The sequence below is a fragment of the Artemia sp. Qi Xiang Cuo genome, chromosome 20 (genome assembly GCF_049724085.1).
Source record: "Artemia sp. Qi Xiang Cuo chromosome 20, ASM4972408v1, whole genome shotgun sequence".
Classification (NCBI taxonomy): Eukaryota; Metazoa; Arthropoda; class Branchiopoda; order Anostraca; family Artemiidae; genus Artemia; species Artemia sp. Qi Xiang Cuo.
In genome coordinates, this window is record NC_142813.1 from 8578335 (window position 1) to 8604283 (window position 25949).

At 36.0% G+C, this 25949-nt stretch overlaps 2 protein-coding genes across 2 annotated transcripts in view; one reads left to right on the forward strand and one right to left on the reverse strand.

Annotated features, from left to right (window-relative positions):
* The first annotated feature begins 237 nt into the window (after nt 1-237).
* The window catches only part of nonC (serine/threonine-protein kinase Smg1), a 331176-nt gene continuing 305464 nt past the window's right edge, over nt 238-25949 (forward strand). Inside the window, exons 1-3 of the mRNA XM_089106498.1 lie at nt 238-309; nt 15289-15482; nt 19066-19178. Of these exons, the coding sequence (XP_088962624.1) occupies nt 239-309; nt 15289-15482; nt 19066-19178 (378 nt within the window). The 5' untranslated portion in view covers nt 238. The remainder of the gene's footprint in view (nt 310-15288; nt 15483-19065; nt 19179-25949) is intronic.
* LOC148939846 (uncharacterized) lies at nt 19505-24294 on the reverse strand. The gene is given in 3 exon segments (XM_089106403.1): nt 19505-19511; nt 21432-21657; nt 21660-24294. Coding segments are annotated over 3 exon segments (2868 nt in total).

Genomic DNA, 25949 nt, shown 5'->3' on the forward strand with positions numbered 1-25949 from the left:
AGTCAAGTAAGTCAGTCAAAAGAACGTATAATTCATGGTATAAAACTAAACTAATAGAAACAATCTATTGAAAGAAAACGATAAAGTTTTGCGCAACTGGGATAGGAAAAACTTAATCTTTGGAAAATTTTATTTTTCCCAAAACAGTGGAACGACCATAGATAGGGAATTTCTGTCTCTTAATTAGGTATTTTACATTTCTATAAAATTCAAAGATTAAGCATGATTTTTGAATATTATGACTGGACTGTCTCGGCCATTAGAAACTAATGATATAGACAAGGATAAATTTTTAAGGATTTCTGGAAGGTCAATTAAAACAATTTGAAAGCATGAAAACATCTCTAGGATCAATTTAAGAAACGATATTCCTCTAAAAAATTTATGTAGGCTGTACTATAGTGTTAGCGGTAAAATTCTACTTTAGCTACTTTTGACTATCTCAGAAAGAGGTTAGGTTAGGAAAATGAAACTTTCAGGGATGAGTCTAAAGGCTAAAGTATGTCCCGGGAAGGTATTTTGAAGTACCTACCTCCACTCCTTCTCCCTCTAGAGAGTCGTGACCTTTGATGACCTTAAAAAATCTGTGGGTTGTAAAAGTGAAACCTTTCAAAATAGATCTTCTACTTAAATGAAGTATAACTAAATTGTTTTCAGCTTCACAACTTTGCTCAATCCCAATTTATAAGGTTTTAAAGATATGCAAATACATTTCCTAAATTCTGGAAATAAAACATTGATATGGCTTAAAATTCTGCTCAAATAACTGAAATTGCATTTTCAGAGCAAAGGCCAGAGAAAAAGAAACTGATAACTGAAAATTAAGGTACAATGTTGTTTTGTCAAAATTTCAATGGGTAGGCATATAGACCTGTCATGTAGGCAATTTTCAGGACCCTCTAGAGGGAGAAGGAGTGGAGGTAGGTACTCAAAAATACCTTCCCAGGACATTCTTTGGCCTGTAGACCCATACCTGAAAGTTTCATTTTCCTAACCTGAACCCATTCCAAGATAGCCAAAAGTAGCTAAAGTAGAATTTTACCGAGAGCTTTAAGTTCCTCCAGACCTGCAGTGCTCCTGAGTCGACAACTCCCAATTGAACCTCCACTGCCTCTTATCCCATTCCTTGTCAAGGTGGCATTTGAATGACTAGGCCTAGATCAAGGGAGTGCTGATAGTTGAGTCCTTCAATTGATTCCAGTGGTTTGTGACTCTTCTTGCAAAGTACATTTGACCAGTTCTTGATCAGGAGCTTAACTTTGGCAGCTTCTTGGAGTGTCATCTTGTGTAATGATGGCTTGTGCTATGACTGCTGCTAAAGATGGTAGAGTTTTCTTCTTGAAGTTTGTAAGTCAGCATCATATTGCTACACATGCATCTGTAGACAAGGGAAGATAGCTTAAGTTGCTTGAGGTGGTCCTCATATGAAGTTGATTTTAGGCTTTTCATGCACATTGTTGCTCGCCTCTGAACATTTTCAATGAGCCTTACATCTTGCCAATAAGAAGGACCTGCAAGGCACATGCCAAAATCAAGATATACTGTGAATATATGGGATCTAAGAAATTCATGACTTTCTTAGAAAAACAAGGAAAAAGTGAAAATAAAGGCTCTCCCCTGGCAAAATATGTTACTAGGATTATTCTCCATATTAAGGAGTAGGAATTGTCTTCTTAATATATTTTCTTATGTCCAGGTAGACTCCTAGGCTTAAAATTCTGGTTGGCCAGTTGGCCAATTTAAAGATTTGTGTATATATACCCTGTCAAATTAGCCATCTAGTGACATCCTGTGTAAGCCTACTTGATAAAATTGGTTACAGTAGGCCTAGCTTGCAACCCCTAGGCTATACTTTAACTGTGCTAATTTTAACCAAATGTATCTTTTTTAAGAATGGTGAGTTTAACATACATATTTTGAATGTAGTAAAGATTTTTGTAGCCTATAGGCTATGGTAAATTTTTTGTATTTCATATTTTTGACTTATGAATAAAGTAAAGATAGGCCTACCACTTGATGCCTTTTTTAATGCTCATTCCAAATATAATAATCATTTTGTGATGAATTTTACCCACACCCCTATATATACAAATTCAATGTATATATTTGCACATTTTGGGTGGGGGTGGGGTAAAGTTTTAACTTACCTCTCATTTACATCAGAACAACTTTCCTTTCAGAAAGAACACAAGTTGTAAAAGTTAATGACTCTCAAGGTGTCCCTCATTTCTCCTTGTCTACAACTGTTTTAAGCAGAATTTTCCAGGGGACCATTCTTGGGTCAAGTCTCTTCAACATGTACATAAATGATGCAGCTAACCTTCTCTTGAACCTCCTTGCTCTATATGCTAATGATTCAAAACTTTTTGGTAAAGCAGCTACACCCTCTGATCTGCAATCTAGCCAAAATCGACCTTGATACCTTGATATTCTTTGATATTCTTTGATATTCTTTGATACCTTGATGACCTTGATATGACCTTGGGCTGTAAATGGCTCCTCTCTTTCAATGCTAATAAATGCCATGCATACCAATTCAGCAATCACAATCAACATCAGCAGTACCATGTGCAAGGTGATCCTTCCCTGCAGTTTCTGAAAAAAGAGATTTTGGAATCACAATTCAGCAATCACAATCAACATCAGCAGTACCATGTGCAAGGTGATCCTTCCCTGCTGTTTCTGAAAAAAGAGATTTTGGAATCACAATTCAGCAATCACAATCAACATCAGCAGTACCATGTGCAAGGTGATCCTTCCCTGCAGTTTCTGAAAAAAGAGATTTTGGAATCATTGTTGATCTTGAGCTTAAGTTCAGCACCCATTCAAAATATGTATTTTTGTTTGCCCTCTAATCTCTTGAAATGATCAAAAGAATTATCTCCAGAAGATGCCCAATTGTATTTATGAAGCTCTACAAGGCACTTGTTTGCCTGCACCTAGAAGTTGGAATGTCCCTGGTGTCACCCTACTTCAAGAAGGACAAAGAAATACTAGAAAGAAAAACCAAAATGGTTAAAGGCCTCAAACAATTGCCTTAAAAAGAGCATTTATGCCATTTGAAGCTTTTTGCTCTCATTTACCAGAGGAAATGTTACAACATGATTATGGCCCACAAAATGATTTCCAAATGTGTTCTTCCTTGTCTCCTTGCCCTCCCCTGGAATGTTTTGTGACTAGAGGGCATTACAAGGAAATCATTAAGCAACACTCCTAAATTCAAGAAAAAAGCCATCTCTTTAGCCAGTGAGTAACAAACTTGTGGAATCAACTCTCTTAAGATACAGTGGCTGCTGATTTGACAGGTGCATTCAAGTAAAATGTGAACAACAAATACAGCAGGAGTTCCTTTACAAGTGGGGAGCTGTTGAGTCCTCAGTCTAAATATAGGAAGCAACCTACAGAAGCCATCATGGAGCATTATAAGGATGGAAAATCCATAGACTGCTCCTTGCTGCAATTTAGGGTAATCAAACAGTTCGTGGTAACAAACTGTAAGTAAGGAGCAACCCGGCTCAATGGTAACCGAAACTCTAGAAAACGGGTTTTTGATACCAATAGATACATTAAAGGAACCAGCTTTCAATTCTGATTTCAAATACACAACTTTCATCAAGATTAGTCCTACCCATCTAAAGTTAAATGCCTGAAAAAATTTGGCTGATTTTCAAAAAAAAGGAAAAAGACTCCATAAAACCTATAGAACCTTAATGAAAATCACACCATCATATTCAGCGTATCGGAGGACCCTATTGTAGAGGTTTCAAGCTCCTATCTACAAAAATGTGGAATTTTGCATTTATTGCCAGAAGAAAGATCCCGAATGCGTGTTTATTTTTTTTTTTTTTTTTTCCCAGGGGGGATCGTATCGACCCAGTGGTCCTAGAATATCGTGGGAGGGCTCATTGGAACGGAAATTAAAAGTTCTAGTTCCCTTTTTAAGTGACCAAAAAAAATGGAGGGCAACTAGGCCCCCTCCCACGCTTATTTTTTTCCCAAAGTCACCCAATCAAAATTTTGAGATAGCCATTTTGTTCAGCATGGTCGAAAATATGATAAATATGTCTTTTAGGATGACTTAATCCCCCAAAGTCCCCAGGGGGAGGGCTAAAAGTTATGAACTTTACCCAATGTTAACATATAGTATTGGTAATTGGGAAGTATACAGAAATTTTCAGGAGGGTTTTTTTCTGGTAGTGGGAGAGAAGGGTAGGTCGGGGGTTATGTTGGAGGATCTGTCCATGAAGGAATTTTTCATGGGGGAAGGGAAATTGCCATGAAGGGGGCGCCGGACTTGCCAGCATTATTTATTGGTTATTGGGAAGTATACAGACATTACTTGGGGCTGTCCCCTCCTCAACGCCTCGCTCTTTACGCTAAAGTTTGACTCTGTCACACAACTTTATTTTTTAAAACAATAAAAAACTTTAGCGTAAAGAGCGAGGCGTTGAGGAGGGAACAGCCCCTTTCATAAACGCAATAATTTCTGTTCGTTTTAAGTTTTAATGACGCTCCTTACTTTCAGTTTAAAAAACTTGTTTTTTTTATTTAATTAGGGGAAGGGACAGGATGGATTGTCAAAACAACAACAAAATTCATCAAATTGAGTCTAAAAATTAGAAATCAGAAAGTGCTGCTCTTTTTTTCTAGCATGTCTCCTTCTGGAGAGTCACTACTCTGCACCTTTACTAAACTTTTCTCTTCTTATTAATTTAATGGCAAACAATACACAGCAGCAAAAAGAGTTACACTACGGATAACACAATAAGCACATATAATTTGGGCTATTTATATGTCCAAAAGGGGTGAGGGGGGGGGTGAGGAGCAAAGTGGAGTATGTGAGGCAAAGAGAGGGAATGATTTAAGTACATCTATTGTAGAATATATAAAGTAGTTTAAAATTTTTATAATGTTTCCTTCTGGGCAGTAAAAGTACTAAACTATTACTAGTTTCTTATTCTAAGGTCTTTGTGCTGTTTATAGCCACGTTTGTAACTGTACATATAGTTACTGACTATACTACACTATACACATATATATGTATCCATATATAACTAATCACATACATATACACTGTATACATTTGTAACTGTACTCCCTATCCAATGTATAGCTCTAGGCTGTATACAAAATTAAAGATGAAAACTGATAAAATTCTTACTCTGTGAAATGCAGCAATGGTAAAGTTCTGTAACAATCTTCAGATGCCACTCATCTCAAGGAAATATCTTAGTAAAATAAACTGTAAAATAAAAGTTATATGGTTTTAAACATTTGTAAATATATTTCTTAGATTTAGGGGAAAAGTAAATACATTGATTTTAAAAGTAGAAGTCAAATACTTACCAATAAATTAATTGTAAGAGGTTTTTCTGCCAACAAACTTGCTTAGCAATTTAAAAAGCTTAGTTTTCAATATAATCAACTTTTGAATAAGTATAATAAAAATTATCAAGATGTTTTGAATGATATTTTGAGGTAGCCTGTTGGATGAAATTTTTTTCTCTTCCCTTTACATTTTTGGAATTTAGGGTTTGTTTTGACATATGCAGGTGCTGAGTTATGGTGGATGTTGGGAAATTGTATTTAATAGAAACTGAGTGTGAATGTGAAATGGCTTTGGTTGACAGTTGAGGTTATGAAATTATGAGAGTTAAATTGGTTGACAGGTTATTTTTTCTGAGTAGGGATGGTTTTACTATCATTCAGTTCTAGGTAAGGGATGGTGAAGGAAGCTTGGAATATTTTTTTTTGGTATATTTTTATATTTTGTTTATTGTTTTGTTTTGAGATATTCCACAGGTGTCACTACATAGGGGTATGCCATATGGTTCTATGGCATGGTGCACTCAAAATGCCTGGGTAAGGAAATTCAAGTGCTGAAACTTGTATAGGCAATGAGTTTTCCTCTGGGGAGCCCTGATATGTGGTGATTACTTGATGAATTTTTATTAAATTTATTAATAAAAGATTTATTAAATTTTGTAAACTCAAGGTGCTAGGGCTTGGTTTTGGGACAATGATTTACACCTATTAATGGTGATTTTGGACTCGCGTTTTTGGATTATATGGTTGGTTATACTGTTTTGTCCTAGGTAATTGGATGGATGATTAAGGTCTAGACCTTGTTCAAGTGCTGATTTATCTCAATTACTAAATTAGGAAGATAGTTTTTTTTTTTATACCAAGTAATTACCTGTAGTACACTATAGATTTACAAATCTTTCAAACCTCTAAACACTATCCTTTTGCTTCATATATCACAAAGATTGTCAAAAGTAACCAAAGGTCAGCACCCTTTGGGAGAGGAAGGGCTGGAGATAGGTTTTCCAATATGCCTTTCCATAGGATCTTTTAGGCTCTGGATCCATTCCTGAAAGTGTTTGTTTTGCTTAACCTAACTACTTTTCAAGATACACAAAACATTCACATCTAGAATTTTATCTCAGCAAGTTTCAATTGGCTAGGCTATATTTTCATTTTTCTTTTCATTGCCATCCATGTTTTTTAAATTCTTTGTTATAATAACTTACAAGGGTGCTTTTTTTTCTTCTTCAGCTACAATCTTGTGAATTGAAAAAAGAAATTCAATATAGCTAGTGAAAAAACAGCCAACAGTTGGTAGATATTATATTATTGTTGAATTGCTTCTTTTCAAGTTCATGGGAATGCAGCTCAGGAACTTAAGAAAATGGTCCCATAATAGATTATTTAAAGTCCTTGTATATGCAGCAAAAAATTCATATTTTTCAAAAACTATTTAAAAACACAGATGAAAATGGAAAAAAAAATGAAAATTAATGATCGCGATGATAGATGTAATTAATTATTAATAATGATAATAATAATTTTATTTCAACCCTTCATATAGATACAGTGTAAATGCTCAAAGGAGTTATAAAACCAAAAGAAAAAAGAACAAAAAAAAAAATCACTCAACACTACAAAACAAAATTAAACTGCAATAACTGTGGAAGAGAGAAAAAGAAACAAAATCAAAATCATGATTTTAATGCACACGGCTAGCCAATGGAAAGTCGTGGATTGTTCTATTTTGAATTAAAAATGGAGTAAAGTTGAGGCCATAGATAAAATTGCTGATGATATGGAGATGCAGCCATATGGTATAATTGTAAAATATTGTACTGTCATCTTAATAAGTTAGGACTGAAAAGTCAGTCTGGACTTGTCTCAGTTAAAAATTGAAACAGGGGTTGCCTTTAAAAATATATCTAATTTAATATATCTAATTTAATGTCTAATTCAAATTAATTAACTGAATGAACTTTAAATTAAATGAATTAAAATCAAATTAATTAACTAATTTAATTAAAAATTTATCTAATTTAAAAATATATCTAATTTAAAACATATATAATAAATCTAACAAACTAGGTATCTTAGCCTAGTTTTGTAGCAATGATGTAATAGAACATTTTTAAACAAGTAGTTTTAGGCTAATTTGCAGCTTAGTTGTTTGTTGATTACCCAATTAGCTGTTAAGTTAGGTGGGGAAATTCAGGAATAGATCTAGGCTGGTAAATTCCTCGGTAAGGAATTTAGAGCTATCCAATGTATAGCTCTAGGCTGTATACAAAATTAAAGATGAAAACTGATAAAATTCTTACTCTGTGAAATGCAGCAATGGTAAAGTTCTGTAACAATCTTCAGATGCCACTCATCTCAAGGAAATATCTTAGTAAAATAAACTGTAAAATAAAAGTTATATGGTTTTAAACATTTGTAAATATATTTCTTAGATTTAGGGGAAAAGTAAATACATTGATTTTAAAAGTAGAAGTCAAATACTTACCAATAAATTAATTGTAAGAGGTTTTTCTGCCAACAAACTTGCTTGGCAATTTAAAAAGCTTAGTTTTCAATATAATCAACTTTTGAATAAGTATAATAAAAATTATCAAGATGTTTTGAATGATATTTTGAGGTAGCCTGTTGGATGAAATTTTTTTTCTCTTCCCTTTACATTTTTGGAATTTAGGGTTTGTTTTGACATATGCAGGTGCTGAGTTATGGTGGATGTTGGGAAATTGTATTTAATAGAAACTGAATGTGAATGTGAAATGGCTTTGGTTGACAGTTGAGGTTATGAAATTATGAGAGTTAAATTGGCTGACAGGTTATTTTTTCTGAGTTGGGATGGTTTTACTATCATTCAGTTCTAGGTAAGGGATGGTGAAGGAAGCTTGGAATATTTTTTTTGGTATATTTTTATATTTTGTTTATTGTTTTGTTTTGAGATATTCCACAGGTGTCACTACATAGGGGTATGCCATATGGTTCTATGGCATGGTGCACTCAAAATGCCTGGGTAAGGAAATTCAAGTGCTGAAACTTGTATAGGCAATGAGTTTTCCTCTGGGGAGCCCTGATATGTGGTGATTACTTGATGAATTTTTATTAAATTTATTAATAAAAGATTTATTAAATTTTGTAAACTCAAGGTGCTAGGGCTTGGTTTTGGGACAATGATTTACACCTATTAATGCTGATTTTGGACTCGATTTTTGGATTATATGGTTGGTTATACTGTTTTGTCCTAGGTAATTGGATGGATGAATAAGGTCTAGACCATGTTCATGTGCTCATTTATCTCAATTACTAAATTAGGAAGATAGTTTTTTTTATACCAAGTAATTACCTGTAGTACACTATAGATTTACAAATCTTTCAAACCTCTAAACACTATCCTTTTGCTTCATATATCACAAAGATTGTCAAAAGTAACCAAAGGTCAGCACCCTTTGGGAGAGGAAGGGCTGGAGATAGGTTTTCCAATATGCCTTTCCATAGGATCTTTTAGGCTCTGGATCCATTCCTGAAAGTGTTTGTTTTGCTTAACCTAACTACTTTTCAAGATACACAAAACATTCACATCTAGAATTTTATCTCAGCAAGTTTCAATTGGCTAGGTTATATTTTCATTTTTCTTTTCATTGCCATCCATGTTTTTTAAATTCTTTGTTATAATAACTTACAAGGGTGCTTTTTTTTCTTCTTCAGCTACAATCTTGTGAATTGAAAAAAGAAATTCAATATAGCTAATGAAAAAACAGCCAACAGTTGGTAGATATTATATTATTGTTGAATTGCTTCTTTTCAAGTTCATGGGAATGCAGCTCAGGAACTTAAGAAAATGGTCCCATAATAGATTATTTAAAGTCCTTGTATATGCAGCAAAAAATTTATATTTTTCAAAAACTATTTAAAAACACAGATGAAAATGGAAAAAAATGAAAATTAATGATCGCGATGATAGATGTAATTAATTATTAATAATGATAATAATAATTTTATTTCAACCCTTGATATAGATACAGTGTAAATGCTCAAAGGAGTTATAAAACCAAAAGAAAAAAGAACAAAAAAAATCACTCAACACTACAAAACAAAATTAAACTGCAATAACTGTGGAAGAGAGAAAAGGAAACAAAATCAAAATCATGATTTTAATGCACAAGGCTAGCCAATGGAAAGTCGTGGATTGTTCTATTTTGAATTAAAAATGGAGTAAAGTTGAGGCCATAGATAAAATTGCTGATGATATGGAGATGCAGCCATATGGTATAATTGTAAAATATTGTACTGTCATCTTAATAAGTTAGGACTGAAAAGTCAGTCTGGACTTGTCTCAGTTAAAAATTGAAACAGGGGTTGCCTTTAAAAATATATCTAATTTAATATATCTAATTTAATGTCTAATTCAAATTAATTAACTGAATGAACTTTAAATTAAATTAATTAAAATCAAATTAATTAACTAATTTAATTAAAAATTTATCTAATTTAAAAATATATCTAATTTAAAAAATATATAATAAATCTAACAAACTAGGTATCTTAGCCTAGTTTTGTAGCAATGATGTAATAGAACATTTTTAAACAAGTAGTTTTAGGCTAATTTGCAGCTTAGTTGTTTGTTGATTACCCAATTAGCTGTTAAGTTAGGTGGGGAAATTCAGGAATAGATCTAGGCTGGTAAATTCCTTGGTAAGGTGGCTTTTGCTGTCTTGGAAAGTATTGAGGGTAATAGTGTACTACATCTTCTTCCAAAGAAACATTATAAGAAGAAAAAGTTGTCCCTCCAATTCCCCAATCAACACTCCTTTCAAATATAATGGTCCCTACCATGGCAATGCCCCCCTCTAATAATGCTATAGCCCTTAATAGTATGTTTCTCTGTTGTTTTTCAGTCCTTAAACTGTTGTATTTGTTTATGAATAGGTATTAGAATTCTTAACTTACCATCAGCATCATGTCATTGCAAAGGATTGACATCTGTTGAATAAATGTAATTCTGTTGGATAAATGTGATCTTGAATGCATCAACAGAGGGAGTGGTGACAGCTGTATTGGGAAGACTGTTCCAGGGGGCTACCACTCTATTGGAGAAATAGTGGTTGCAGAGTCTGCTGTGAGCTCTTCTGGAGCAGCTTCTTACTATGCCCTCTTGTCCTTGATGATTCATCAAGTTGGAAAGGCTTCTGAGAAGAGGAATCAGCATGCAGTAGCTTGTAAGCCATGATGACACCACCCCTCCATTGTCTGTAGACAAGTGTTGGGAGCTGTAGTTTGTTCAGGCAAGATGGATAGTTGAGGTTCTTGCATTGATCATCAGCTTTGGTTGTGTGCCTTTGAACAGACTCTATTTTCTGTTGGTCACCCTTATTGAGGGGCATGGCAACACACATCCCAAATTCCAGCAATTGTCACACAAGACCCTTGTACAGCTTTGTCATGACTTTGGATGATCTGCTATGTATTGTACAACTAATTATTCTGAGGGTCTGAGATGCTTTGGCAACTGCTGTTTGTGTGTGTTTGTGGAATTTTAGTTCTTCATTGGTGACTATTCCCATATCTCTTTCTGCCACAGAACCAATTGATTTAATAGAGTAATCCCCTCCACTCATATGGTACTGCAACTTCTCATTCTTTTCCCCAAAATGTACTGTCTTGCATTTCTGGATGTTGAACTCAAGCTTCCATTGGTGGGCCAAAAGGGAAAGTGAATCCAGGTCTTCCTGTATGATGGCTCTTGTTGCTGTTGACTCTGCAGGCCCAATAAGCTTTTAATCATTGGCATAAATGCTCATCTTATCCCTGGGGCACGCCCCTATCAATTTCAGCAACTTCTGAGAGAAAATCTTGCCTGTTATTCCCAAACGCTTGAACTCTCTGCTTTCTTCCTGAGAGGAACTGCATCACCCATTCAACAACCTCCACATGTATCCCAGTAGATAAGAGTTTCGCCTTCAAACAGTAATGGCAAACTTTGTCAAAAGCCTTTTAAAAGTCTAATAAGATCATATCAGCAGGGATACCCTGGTCTAGCAGCTTGATGACATATTCATATGCATCAATAAGATTTGTCTTAACTGAGTGTCCAAATCTGAATCCATGTTGGCTATTGGTAAGTAGTTTTATGTCATACGGGTGATTCATAACAGCAGTATTGACAATTCCTTGGAGGATTTGACCAACTGTTGAAGTGAAGCTAATGGGTTTGTAATTGGGAGTACAGTAACAGGTGTAATATTTACAATCACAGGTAGTGATTGTAAACAGGTGTAATATTTGCATTTCGCCAATCTTGAGGGACCTGTTTGGTATCAAGAGACTCCTGGAACAGTTTTGCTTGGGGGAGGACAAAGGTCTGCATGACCCACTTTCAAAATCCAAGGGTGAACCCCATCAGGACCAGCTGACTTATTTGGGTTCAATCTTTTCAGCTGTGAATCCACATCCAAAGTGCCAACAGTAAGAATTTGCATTGGTTTCTGAATATCATATTCCAGCATCTGTGGCAAAGGGGAATCTTCTGGAGGTGTAAAAACTGACTTGAACTGCTGGTTCAGAGCTTCAAATATATCTCCAGGGTTGCTTATGGTATTCCCATTAACTGAGAGTTTGGTTACTGAATGTCTTCCAGGCTTTTGAGCAGAGGTATACTTCCAAAATTTCTTTTGGTTTGTTTTTGACACTGAAGCTAATGAGTCCTTATACTTGCTAGTAACTTCTCTTGTAAGGTAGGGGATTTTGTTTTGTATTTGTTTGAATATGTCATGATTTGCTTGCGTTGGGACGTCTGTGTAGCTTCTCCAGAACTTCTTTTTCTTTTGGACTGCAAGCTTGATTTCTTTTGTGATGAAAGGGGGTGTTCTTGGTCTTTGTTTCCAAGTGATTGTCATGTGTTTTGCAGTTGTCTCACTGAGGATCCTTTCCATTTCAAGCCAAGCTTCCTCTACATTATTCTTTTCAACAAAATACCAATCTTGGTTAGCTAAATCTTGCCTGACCTTGTTGTAATTTGTATAAACATGCTTTCTAAAATTATTTGTCTGTGGGTACAACTTTGGTCAACAAGCTATGGCTATATGGTTGCTTGTGCCATAAGGTAGTTCTGGGTCTATACTTTGGATTGCCTCGTCTTCTTTGACAAATAGGAGATCCAGGAGAGATGAGTTCTGGCCCTCTCTGTAATTAGTCGGGAAATCGATTGTCTGATACAATGAATGTTCTTGTAGGCACTCGAGGAGTGAGCCAATCTGGTCATCATGGCAGGTTGAAGTCTCCAACAATTAGTATATTATGGCAAGGACGACTCATAACTGATCTTATATAGAATTTGCAATCGCAAGGTGGGAACCTTTCTGACAGGGAGAGTTTGGGCTTCTATAAATACAACCTATAATTAAGGGGTGACCTTTAGATCACTTTTTATCCAGGCCTGCTCTACCCACAGCTCATACTGAGAACCAAGATTAATGTCTTCTACCTTCAGTGATGATTTGATGTACAGGACAATTCCTCTTCCTTCTGGTTTCAACAGGTTTGAGATTATTCTGAATCCAGTGATCTGGATTAGCACATCAGTCAGTGGCACTGAAGTATACTTTGGTGTAACTTCAGTGAAGGCAGACACACTCACTTCAGGTCTTGTTGACACTTCAGCTTTTATCTAATCCATTTTTGAGGTGATGCAATCCACGTTACTGTAAAGCACAAATAGTCTTCATTTTCAATATGAGCATCACCAATATTACTAAGTTCCAACTCGCAAGATTTGAAAGTGGAACCATCCAAAGGTTCTCTGCTATGAATACTTGATAAGGCACTCACAAAAGATTCATCATTATCAGTCCCGAATGTGGGGCTTACATTTGAATCATTCACATTAAAGTCTATGTACAGCACTATTTACATGGTATTGACAGGCATCAACTCTTAGATCTCCATCGCCTGCGACCCCAGCGCAGCTGATGGCTGCTGGGAGTTTTTGGGACAATCTTGTTGTCTTAATCATAATGTCTGATTCACCACCTCCCGGCCTTCTGTATAGTTCTTCATATAATTTCTGCCTTTTGTCATGGTCTGTTTTGATACATCATTTCCGAACTGAACTGCCTCTTTTTCTCAAACGATTTCTGGAGAAGCAGCTTCGTAATTTTGAAGTCGGGGACAGAGAACATGATTGAAGGGTGTGCGTAGGCGATTTTGGATCATGGAGGCAGTGGGATTCACTAGGCGGCAGACGTTTGAAATAGGGACTTCGGGTAAACTGTATTCGTTAGCTAGGTGCTCGCGGACAAACTGGGCATCATCGGGTTGGGTAGCAACTTCAAAGGCCACTATATTCAGTCTTCTCTTCTGTCTGTCGTGGTCTTTGAAGATTAGCACCTTCACCCTACTTTCAAATTGTTTTTTTAGGGCTTCCTTTAGAGTTTATGTTAATGGTTTTTAAAATGCCAACAAAAAATGGAAGAAAACAGGAAAATCTGATTAATAGAAACTGGCTGCATATGATAAAGTCAAAATCTCCTTGTTTAAGTGTTTTTTGTTCATTATAGTCACAATTGTGAATTAAATCAAAATATGCATGACTAGTGCTAATTATATATCGTGTTAATAATATCTTGATTTAAATGATGTTCAACTAACAAGTATAAAATTCGTGGTTGACAAATCAGAGTTTAGATTTTAGGCATAATTTTTTGAAAATAAGAAAGAGGGAAGTTTGAATGGTGATTCTTTTTATGTAAAATGAACCTGATAAAAGACGCAAAGACATAGTATTAGTAGAGAATAGTTGGGGAGAAAACAGTGTTAACACAAGCTTTTTATAGCAATTTCTTGTCACACTATGTTTCAAAAGTACATTGTGCTGTTAAAGTAAAAAAAAAGATATTAAAAAACCACAACATATTAGTTGTTAATCTTGGCTTTTTATTGAGAAGTATGACTAAAGTATGGCTTAGGGGTTATGCTTTCAGTCTATCAAATTAGCAATATATAAAATATAATGGGTTATGGGCTAATAATGGGCTAATGGGCTAATTATAATGGGCTAATGGGTTATCAATTGATAGGAAGCCTGAGTTGTGAACCTTCAATTTGGTAGTCTGGCGGTCCTTTCAACAAGTCACATGCATGACGCAGTCAAATGCCAACATACAGAGGCATAAGTCTGGTGAGCTTACAGCTAAATAAATTCCCTCATATCCTCTTAATATAAATCATATCTGCCAACATTGTTTCAACATTAACGAAATTTCAAGCTTTATCAAGCTTTGCTGGCTCCACTGACTTGGACACGTTTTGCATCGCTATACAAACGCCTCATTAAGCAGATACTTCTCATGGAACCCTTATCAACATGGCATAGAAGAAAAAGAAGGCAATTTAAAGGTGTGAGGTCACTTGTTAGGCAAGATTTGGAGGCCACAATTGGGACAAGCAATGGCTAAAGCTCACCAAAGAGTTGGCACATGACTGGCCACCATGGGATTTCCTCAATCAGTTGCTGGGTGAGGTGGAAACGCCTTTTCCCCTATAAGTACAAGTGGTAATTAACAGGGTTGCACATTGACAGTCCTATTTACTGGATTGCAAATAGCTGATGATTGGCTGTTTTTTGAATATTTAGTTTTAGTTTGATTTTTTTTTTCAATTTAACTTTATAACTGTATAGTTAGAACTTTTCTCTCTCTTTTAATGTAGTTTACTTAAGAAATGACACTTTCAGCTTTGGATGTTGTTGAAACTATGCCAAAGGAAGTTGTTTTCTAGGTGAAAAGAATTACAACATCTGCAAATGATGTCAAATACTAAGTGGTGGAGGGGATTTTTCTTCTCAACTTTGGAGCCAGATTCTACTGTTGCCAATACTCTGTCTAGGATTCAGCTTAATTCAGTAAAGAAGATTTTTTGGCCAGAAAATTCAATTTTTATTTTTTTAGGAAGCTTACATTTAAATTTATGTATTTACAGAAATGCAGAAGAAAGGACACTATTTGAGCCTTGTTTTCAAAAGAATCAAAGACATCCTGAAAAAAGTTCAGATTTCCCTAGAGAGGAAGTAGAAACCAAAGAGGAAATACTGAAGATAACAATGAAATCAACCAGAGGAAGAGTTATAACAAACGCCACGAGAAAAGAGCGACCAAGCTCGTCTGTTCCCCCAGGTAGGCTCATAAATAATCAGAAATAATTGGAATATTTTTGCTGCTACAGAAAAGTTTTCAGTAAATTAGGGTGGAGGAGTGTGCATAGCTATGTTGACCTCAGGGTGCTGCAGTAAGTTATTAGTGGTAGTTGTCATTTTTAGTAGATAGGACAAAAACGGTCAGAGAAGGATGGTTTGAAGATGATGCCCCCAAAAAACCTTACCAATTGGTTTGAATCTTATTCATATAGGCTCCCCTTCCGTTTCCTCAAAATTATATGGCCGAAAATACATTTTTCTCCGACTTCGAATTTTTTCCTCCCAATCTTTCTAATTTTTGTTTGATCTTATGCCCCTAGTCTAATCCTATGTCTTTTTAGTATTATTTTTAATAAAGTATTTCTTTGTAAAAGTAAAATATCATTTAAAAAAAGGAACTCTAATAATTTTGAGAACAGAGAGTACAAGAAAAGTATGTTATACTTTATAAGTATTATTGTATTATTATATTGTATTACTTTATAATTGTATTATTTAAAAACTTGAGGTGCACAAGAATATGCAATGCAGTTATAGTATAGTTAGTATATATATACTATATATATATACTATATTCTATACTATATATACTATAACTGCAGTATATATAGTTATAGTTATAATATAGTTCACCTATAATAACTATAAAACAGACTAATCCAGTTGAAAGAATATGCTGAACTGAAAATGGTAGCTTTGTTCTCCTTCAGTTATCACAAGGATAAGTCCATAGTTCGAATTATACAAGTTTTAGGCAACAGAAATAATATATAACTTATAGAAAACGACGAGAAATAGTGTCTGTAGTATTAGATAAATAAGGATGTTACATATCTGCTCTATCACAATTCTACAATAGTGGATAGATAGATGTTCTACATGTATAAACTACATCTACAATAGTATTTTTAAAATGTACAATACAAGTTAGATAAGGATGTTACATTTCTACTCTCTCTCAACTCTACAATAGTAGTTCGACAGTAGTTCTGTGTCTGCAGTCTGCATCTGCAGTGGTATTTCTAAATCTACAATAGTAGTTAGATAAGGATGTAGTCTGCTCCCTCACAATTCTATAATAGGGGTTAGATAGTAGTGCTACATCTGCATTCTGTTTATATAATACAGTCCAAAATCTACAATACTAGGTAGATAAGGATAATACATGTATGCTTTCTCACAATTCTACAGCATTATTTGAATAGTAGTTCTATATTCGCAATCTATACCTGCAATTGGAGGTCTAAATACAAAATAGTAGGTAGATAAGGATGTTATATGTTTGCTCTCTCATATGTCTACTATAGTAGTAAGACAGTAGTTCTAAATCTACAATAATGTTTCTAAACCTATAATAGTAGATAATAATGTTAAATGTTTGATCTCTTACTATTCCACAACAGTAGTTAGGTAGTAGTTCTGTATCTACAATCTGCATATACAACATTAATCCCAAATCTACAATGATTATATAGGGATATAACATGTCTGCTCTCTCTTGTTTCTAATATAGTAGATAGATAGTAATTCTATATCTAGAATCTGTGTCTACAATAGTATTTTTCAAATCTACAATAGTAGGTAGATAAGGATGTTGCATGTCTGCTTTCTCACAATTCTACAGCATTAGTTACAGAATAGTTCTGTATCTGCCCCTACAATAGTATTCCTAATCTTCAATAGTTGTTAGACAAGGATGTTACGTGTCTATGCTCTCACAACTCTAGAATAGTGGTCAGATTATTGTTCTACACCTACAATCTACACCTACCAATAGGGCTTCTAAATCTACAATAGTAGCTAGATAACGATGTTGCATGTATGCAGTTGCCCAATTCTATAATAGTAGTTAGATAGTAGTTCTACATCTACAGTTAGCGGGTGCAATGCTAGTCCTAAATCGACAATAACAGGTAGATAAAAATGACATATGTCTGCTCTCTCACATTTCTACTGTGGTAGTTAGATAGCAACTCAATATCTCCAATAGTATTTTTAAACTATTATAGTCTTTAGATAAAGATGTTACTTGTCCGCTCTCTCACAACTCTACAATAGTGGTTAGATTGTAGTTCTACATCTACAATCTACAATCTACTTCTACAATCTACATCTACAATCTACATCTACATCTAATCTACATCTACAATCTACTTCTAAATCTACAATAGTATTTAGATAAAGATGTTACTTGTCCGCTCTCTCACAACTCTACAATAGTGGTTAGATTGTAGTTCTACATCTACAATCTACAATCTACTTCTACAATCTACATCTACAATCTACATCTACATCTAATCTACATCTACAATCTACTTCTAAATCTACAATAGTATTTAGATAAAGATGTTACTTGTCCGCTCTCTCACAACTCTACAATAGTGGTTAGATTGTAGTTCTACATCTACAATCTACTTCTACAATCTACAATCTACATCTACAATCTACATCTACATCTCATCTACATCTACAATCTACTTCTAAATCTACAATAGTATTTAGATATGGATGTTACATATCTGTTCTCTCATAATTCTAAAATAGTAGTTAAATGATAGTTTTAAATGAACAGTATTAGCTGTAAATCTGTGTTTATTAAGGTTTATAGATTCAAGCTATAATTATAATCTAAATAGTTTGTATAGCTTTTTTAGTTGTTGCTACATAAAAACTCAATTCTGAAACTATATTAAACCGAGATAAACTAAGGATGCATGAGAATGGATTCAGGTTCAACTGATTCTAGGAATTAGAATTACCCAAATCTAAGAATGAGTCATCCCACTATGAATAGGCCCGAAATGTGAGTTTTTAGTAATATAAATCATTCAAGGGTGTTAAACAAGTACTAAGTTATCAAAGACTACAAAATATGATATAATTTAGTATTATAATATAATAGGACATAAAATGGAATATAAAGGTCTGTTTAGTTCTAACATCAAAGGTTTACTTTAGCCCTGGGTACCTGAGAGGCCAAAATATATATCTTAATTTCAATTGAAATACCTTTGATGTACCAAGGCAAGTGAAAATGAAATCTGATTGCTTGAATTGGTTAAATTGTGTTTTACTGAAAATATCTTAATGTACAGTTAGGCAGTTTTGGGTAGGATTGGGTCCCAAATTTAAAAAAGAGACTTAAGGGAAAATCAGCGAAAAACAAGCTAAAACCATTCTATATGAAACAGCTGAAGAAGATGTAGCTTTTTTGAAGGTGCATTTGTCCCTGGGAAACAGTAGATTGTAAATGTTTGAATTTTTATTGACAAAAGCATTGTCAAAATTAACTAATTAGTTTTGCTTATTTATTATCGCGGTTCAACATGGCAACGCTGACGAGAATGAGATACACTAAAAGCTTGATAATTTTGAAATAACCAAAAGAGAGTTCTTATAAAATTGCTTTTTTTCTGGTTTGAATAGACCTAAGATGGGCCTAGGGGGAGATTTGTTTTTGATGCCCTTGGTATTTTAAGATCTGTTTTACAATAAAATCTGTTTTGTTACAATAAAGAATTTGTTGTTACCTTTGAGATTGTTTGAAGAAAAATTGTTTTTAGGATTATCAGACCCCTACAATGTGAGTGATGAATCCAAAGTTTCTAAGCAAATCAGAAGGCTTATGCGAGAGGACAATTTTGAGAGATTTCACAAAGGAGTGCAAATCCTTCAGGTATTTCCTTCAGTATATTCGAAATTTCCTTCAGTACCTACTATACTGTTCCTATTTGTAACTATGATTGTTTATGTTCAAACTATGATTATTTATGTAACTATGTAACTGATTTATGTAACTCTTTATGATTATGTATGTTTATGCATATAACTATAACTTTATAACTATGATTATATAACAATTTATGTATGTTTATGTAACTATGATTGTTTAGTTCAAACTTCCAGGAAATCGGTTTTTTATATATCAGTATTTTTATAATTGTCAGTTGTGCTTTACTAAATGTTATATGCAACTGATTTTTATCAGTACCTTCTTCACTGTCAGTTCCTTGAAAATTTAGAGTAGATGAATGGATTAAACATAATTTCTGATTACCCGCTTATCAGTACCTACAAACCTACTACAAATCCTTCAGTTCCATGTTTTGGTCATCTAAGTTTAAGTGAGCCTATTCAATGGTGATTTTATTCACGATTCATCCATTTCACTCACGGTCAACTTGTTCACTCGTTTATGCAAATGAGTGAACTGTTTTGTGTGTGTTAGAAACTATTGGGGCCTCAGCATTGAAAAAATGTAAGAAAGTGACTTAATGGGAAAAACCCAAGTTTATTAAATCACACTCACAATATCCACACTTTGGGAGATTGTATGGAGAAAAATAAGTATCCAACTTTGTCATTTTACTGTCTAAATGTTTTTCTTATTTCATTTAGTGAAAAGTTCATCTCATCAATATTACCATTGCGATTCCTCTCTACTAAATCGACTTCCACACTACATACATAATTTTCTATGCTAAGTGCCTTAGTTACATTGCGTTAACTATAACCTTTGGTAGTTAAGTTTGGTCACACTAAACTAACACAAAATTCATAAGTCATCATCATCATTGCCTCAAATCATCATAAGAAAAATTATTAAAGAATGCATAATGTAACTTCAAGCCCTGATCAAACATGAAAGGATTTCTAGGGAAATTTTATTAGTTTGTTTTCGTTAATTGCTCCTCCAGTAATCATATTTTATGGTTTATATTGACTTTTCTACAACATCACATAAACTGAAATTTGTTTGTTTAAAAACGCCCAACTCAGTTGAATGTTTCAACCTTCAAAGAGAATGGTCAGTTGAATGGTCAAGGAGATAGTTTAATTCCACTTTCTGTGAGTTGGATTTATTTTACTAAAAACATCCAACTCATTTGAACGTTTCATCTGTCAAGGAGAACAGTCAGTTCAACGGTAATTGAGATAGCTTAATTCCACTCTCAGTGAGTTGGATTTGTTTGATTAAAAGCGTCCAACTCAATTGAATGTTTTTACCGTCAAGGAGAGCGGTCAGTTAACGGTGTAGGAGATATCATAATTCCACTCTCGGTGAGATGGATTTTTTTTTTTTTTTTTTTTTTTTTTTTTTTACTGAAAACGTCCAACTCGGGTCAAGGTTTCATCCGTCAAGGAGGACGGTCAGTTGAACTGTCAAAGAGATAGCTTAATTCTACTGTGGCGAGTTGGATTTGTTTGACTAAAAACGTCCAACTCATTTGAATGTTTCATTCGTCAAGGAGGATGGTCTGTCTAACGGTCAAGGAAATAGCTTAATTCCACTCTCGTTGAGTTGGATTTGTTGGACTAAAAACGTCCAACTCAGCTGAACGTTTCAACCATGAAGGAGAACGGTCTGTTGAACAGTCAAGGAATTGCCTTAATTCCACTTTCGATGAATTGGACTTGTTTGACTTAAAACGTTCAACTCAGTTGAACGTTTCAACCGTCAAGGAGAACGGTCAGTTGACGGTCAAGGAGATATCATAAATCCACTCTCGGTGAGTTGGATTTTTCAGACTAAAAACGTCCAACTCAGTTGAACGTTTCAATTGTCAAGGAGATAGCTTAGAATCAGAATCATTTATTAACATAAAAGCTTTCGTAGTCGGGGTTTAAATCCCGACTAAATCGCGCTATTATTTACAAAGTGAACAAAGACACAAAAAAATTAATACACATGTCACTTATTGTAGACAGAAACATAGAAAAGGCACAAAGAAATTGCTGAAGCAATTAGTGTAACACTTGGGCTGGGCTAGTTTTGTTGCTTTTGATCTTGTAGTTACTTTTTTTTGTCAGCATTGGGGGTAATATATTTCTGTGTTTATCACTTGTCAGAAGAAATTGGCCAAATTTACAGATAAGTTGAAAACGGCGATCGTGGAGTGACGGCAAATTTAGTTGAGACAGTGCTGACTCGTAATCAGTGTACTGATCAGACAGTATGGCCTTCACCGCTCTTTTCTGGACTGATTCGAGTACTTCGCTCATAAAGGCAGTGTTCTGAACCTGTGGACCCCATACAGGGCACGCATACTCTAATATCGGGCGAATATATGTCAGGTAGGCTGTTTTCAATTGCGGCACTGAAAAACCAAATCTTCGCATCAGTAAAAGGGTACGCATGGCGCAGTTCGCCTTTTCACTACCCCTTGGACGTGGAGGCTAAACGAACAGTCAACGCTGAACGTAACACCAAGAATAACTGCCGACGATACGCTTTGGTATGGTGGAGGGGGGCACTGAAAATCCCTTTTGAGAGGGTTAAATCGAAGAATTTTGGTTTTCGTTTCGTTGATTTGGAGGCTGTTTTCAGAACACTGGTCTCTAAAGTTGTCGATAAATGATTCACTGAACTGGGGAACGGTTTGATATTTCTCAATGAGGTATTTTAAGAGGGTGGAAAGGTCATCTACGAATTTGAACCGTTCGTCAAAATCGGCAAGGACGAAGTTGATTACTGCCAAGAACAACAAGGCAGCGAGTTTAGTGTCTTGTGGGGCACCACACGTAAGCTCAGACCATTCCGAATCAGTATCACCCGGGTAGAGACCATATACACTCTGTAGTCGGTCGCGTAAGAAATCTATTATTAATAAGAGAATATGTCTGCAAGCTCCCATAACCTTCAGATTGTTCACTGCAGTATAATGGCGTATCAAGTCGAAGGCTTTTCTATAGTCGGCTAGGAGGAGATCTACAATTGTGCCTCCTTGGTCAAGCCACTCAACAATAAGGTGATACAGACGCACAAGATAAACAGTTGTACTACTACCTTTCAAGCACCCGTATTGGTATGGATCAAGAGAGCCCTGGACTTGTGACATAAGTTCACGATACATGAATGATTCCGCTACCTTAGAGAGGTTCGGAACTATCGAAATTGGGTGGAGTTGGTCGCAAGATTTCGGGTTTTTCACTTTTGGAATGACGCGCACATAAGCTCTCTTCCAAACACTGGGGAACACTTGTTTGCGAAAACACTGGTTAATAATAGAGCTGAGTGGCTTTGCGAGAAAGATGGAGAACTCGCGTAACAACTTGACAAGGGGTTCACCAGGGTAAGATGCACAGTTTACTTTCAGTTTCCGAAGTTCCTTAATGACGGCATATTCAGATACTTCACATATCTCATCAGTCCCGGTGTCTGCAATGATACTCTTAATTTCAGAATTTACGATTGATGGGTATGTGGTGCATATGCCAGAGAAAAATTTGTTCACTACAGTAGCTGATGTCAGTGTGCCGTCATCTTTGAGTAGTCTCAGGTCCTTTGGCGTTGATTTCCCTACAAGGGTTTTGACCGAGGAGTGCCATTTGTGAGGGTCAGTGTGCAGTAATGGCGTTATTTTCCCTTTTACATACTGTCTTTGGGCTAGTCTCTTTAACTTCACAATTCTGTTACGCAAACTGGCTGCAGCCGCTTGATCTCCAGCTTTGTGGAGACTACAGCGAGTTTTTATCATCTGTTTGAGTTCGCGGGTGATCCATGGTTTGCCAGTGTCACAAACTGTAATAACGTTTGTTGGGAAAAAATCGTGGAACTTTTCCAACAGAAGGCTGTTTAGTTTGCTGACTTTGACATTACTTTCGGCCTCTGCACAAATGTCCTCAAAGTCGTAAGTACCAATCCAGCGACCGAGTTGAGCTATTGGAGACCTTGTGATGGGCCGAATTGTGGCTTTTGTTCGTTTCGGTCGTGGGATACTTGCTTGTGCTTCCCAGAAAATTATAAAATGGTCAGAATTCTGGAGGGGACCTAGAGATCGGGGAGCGTTATAAAGATCTGCCAAGTTCGTAAAGATCATGTCAAGAGTACTGCCACTTTGGTGAGTCGGAAAGTTCACTACTTGTTTCATATCCAAAACGTTTGAGACCCACTGACGATTGGTCTGATTCAAATTGCCAGCAATCACAAACGTAGGGGAAGTGTACTTGTGGCGCATTCTGTCGACGAACACTTGTATGTGCTCAACAAGTTCTTTTCTGTTCCCAGCGCTTTCTGGATAGCACACTGACGCAACTATTAAACAGGAGAATCTTCGTGACAGATGCGCCGGTCTGCACTCCACCCACACAATCTCATGGCTCGAATTATTGGGGCTTCTTAACAGTTTTGATGGTAGGTCGTCACGTATATAAAGTCCTACGCCACCTCCGCGACGGTCAAGGCCTCGGTCACGTCGAGTGTTGAGGTAGCTTCTGTAACCTTTAATCCGTGCAGTCTCCTCAGTAATGTCCCAACACTCGCTGATTTTTGCAATGGGTACGTTATTCTGCTTAATTAACACCTCCAGCTCGTGCATTTTATTGTTCAAAGATCGAGCGTTACACATTAGTATATTCGGAAGTTTGTATTTTGCTGAGAATCGCTCCGGACGCAAATTTGGAGGAGTAGGTTCCAAAGTACTGCAGTTAACATTCGCTATAAACCAGGGAACAAGTAGGGGTGGAGTATCGTGAGGAGGAGCGCAACGGATTACGACTAGGTTACTCGTCCTCGTCAGCCGGTCCTTTGTCTTTTTCCTGCGGGAGATATGCACTGGAATTCTCATTTGGTGTTTCCTTTTTCCTCCTAGTTTGCCACGGTGGGTTCGCTTATTCAAGCAGTCCGATAAGCGAGAGCACTCTGGTGGCCTTAAGTAGCGAGCTATCTCAGTGCGCACTGGTGGTTTCTTTAAGAGTCCAAATAGCCACAAGTTACAAAAGGTAGACGGTGCCACTGATAAATCCGGTGATTGAATCTTCATTAGGGCCGGTTTTTCGTATTTAATTTGCATGATGATAACACTAAGCAAAGTCAGGAACAGCAAGTCTTTGGTTACTTTCACTATCACAGCAGGAATCCGGATAAAACGAGCAATGGACTAGCTAAACTAATAAGGCGGAGGCAGCTTTTTCAAAGCGCTCTCACCGCCATCTACATAAAGGAAACATCAGGGAAACCTCAGGAGCATGAGATCACCGGGAGCAAGGGAAGCGTCGAGACCTGCTCACCTGTTCCCTGCAATTTAAGGATAATTAACCGGCAGGTACCAATACGGCGCTTCCGGCAGGTTCTCTCCCCTCTTCTGCTTGGTCCCAAGCGATCCACGCAGTTCACAGGACTTCACTAATTCAGAAGAAACATAAACATATACACACGCCGATTTTAACCTTTTTTCGCGCCCGAAAACCAAACTCACAAACAAGAATGGCAACGCTGCGCGGCCAAAAATCACGCAATCAGCGCGTGCGCATCCAATAGACACACCGGATCCCTAAAAAATGGCTCTTCTTAAAACTACTCAATGATGATAGATGAGCTGGATTTTATTTGCCTAAAAACATTCGACGTAGCTAAACATATCTACTCGGGTGAAGGTTTCATCCGTCAAGGAGGACGGTCAGTTGAACTGTCAAAGAGATAGCTTAATTCTACTGTGGCGAGTTGGATTTGTTTGACTAAAAACGTCCAACTCATTTGAATGTTTCATTCGTCAAGGAGGATGGTCTGTCTAACGGTCAAGGAAATAGCTTAATTCCACTCTCGTTGAGTTGGATTTGTTTGACTAAAAACGTCCAACTCAGCTGAACGTTTCAAGCGTGAAGGAGAAAGGTCTGTTGAACAGTCATGGAATTACCTTAATTCCACTTTCGGTGAATTGGATTTGTTTGACTTAAAACGTCCAACTCAGCTGAACGTTTCAACCGTGAAGGAGAACGGTCTGTTGAACAGTCAAGGAATTGCCTTAATTCTACTTTCGGTGAATTGGATTTGTTTGACTTAAAACGTCCAACTCAGTTGAACGTTTTAACCGTCAAGGAGAACGGTCAGTTAACGGTCAAGGAGATATCATAAATCCACTTTCGGTGAGTTGGATTTTTCAGACTAAAGACGTCCAACTCAGTTGAACGTTTCAATTGTCAAGGAGAACGGTCAAGGAGATAGCTTAGGTGAGCTGGATTTTATTTGCCTAAAAACATTCGACGTAGCTAAACATATTTAACGAAATGAATGTGTGATAAGGATTTTAGTATATGGTGTATGTGTCACCGTAGGGATTTCAATTTTTAAAGAAGGGGGGGGGGGACTGTTTAGATCAATTTTTTAACCTTTTCAATCTGCTCTTTAAAAATTTTATTCCATTCTTAAAAATTCAAAGAAGCTGGCCCACATTTCTTTTCGTAAACCCAACAAAGAGACCCAACGCAGCATACTGGCCCGAGACTCAACATACACACTATAAAACTAAATGTATTCGTTTGGACCCAATGAACCCCTCCCCCTCCCGCCTAAGTTTAATTTGATTCGGACTTCAATAAACATATATAATTAATTTCCAGATTTTTGTTCTTGGTGTAATACTATTTGTGACGACTAATTTAGTTCTTCTATTTTAAACAGACGCCGTTTTCAAGCTTATTTTTTTATACCTTTCATTCTAAATGTATG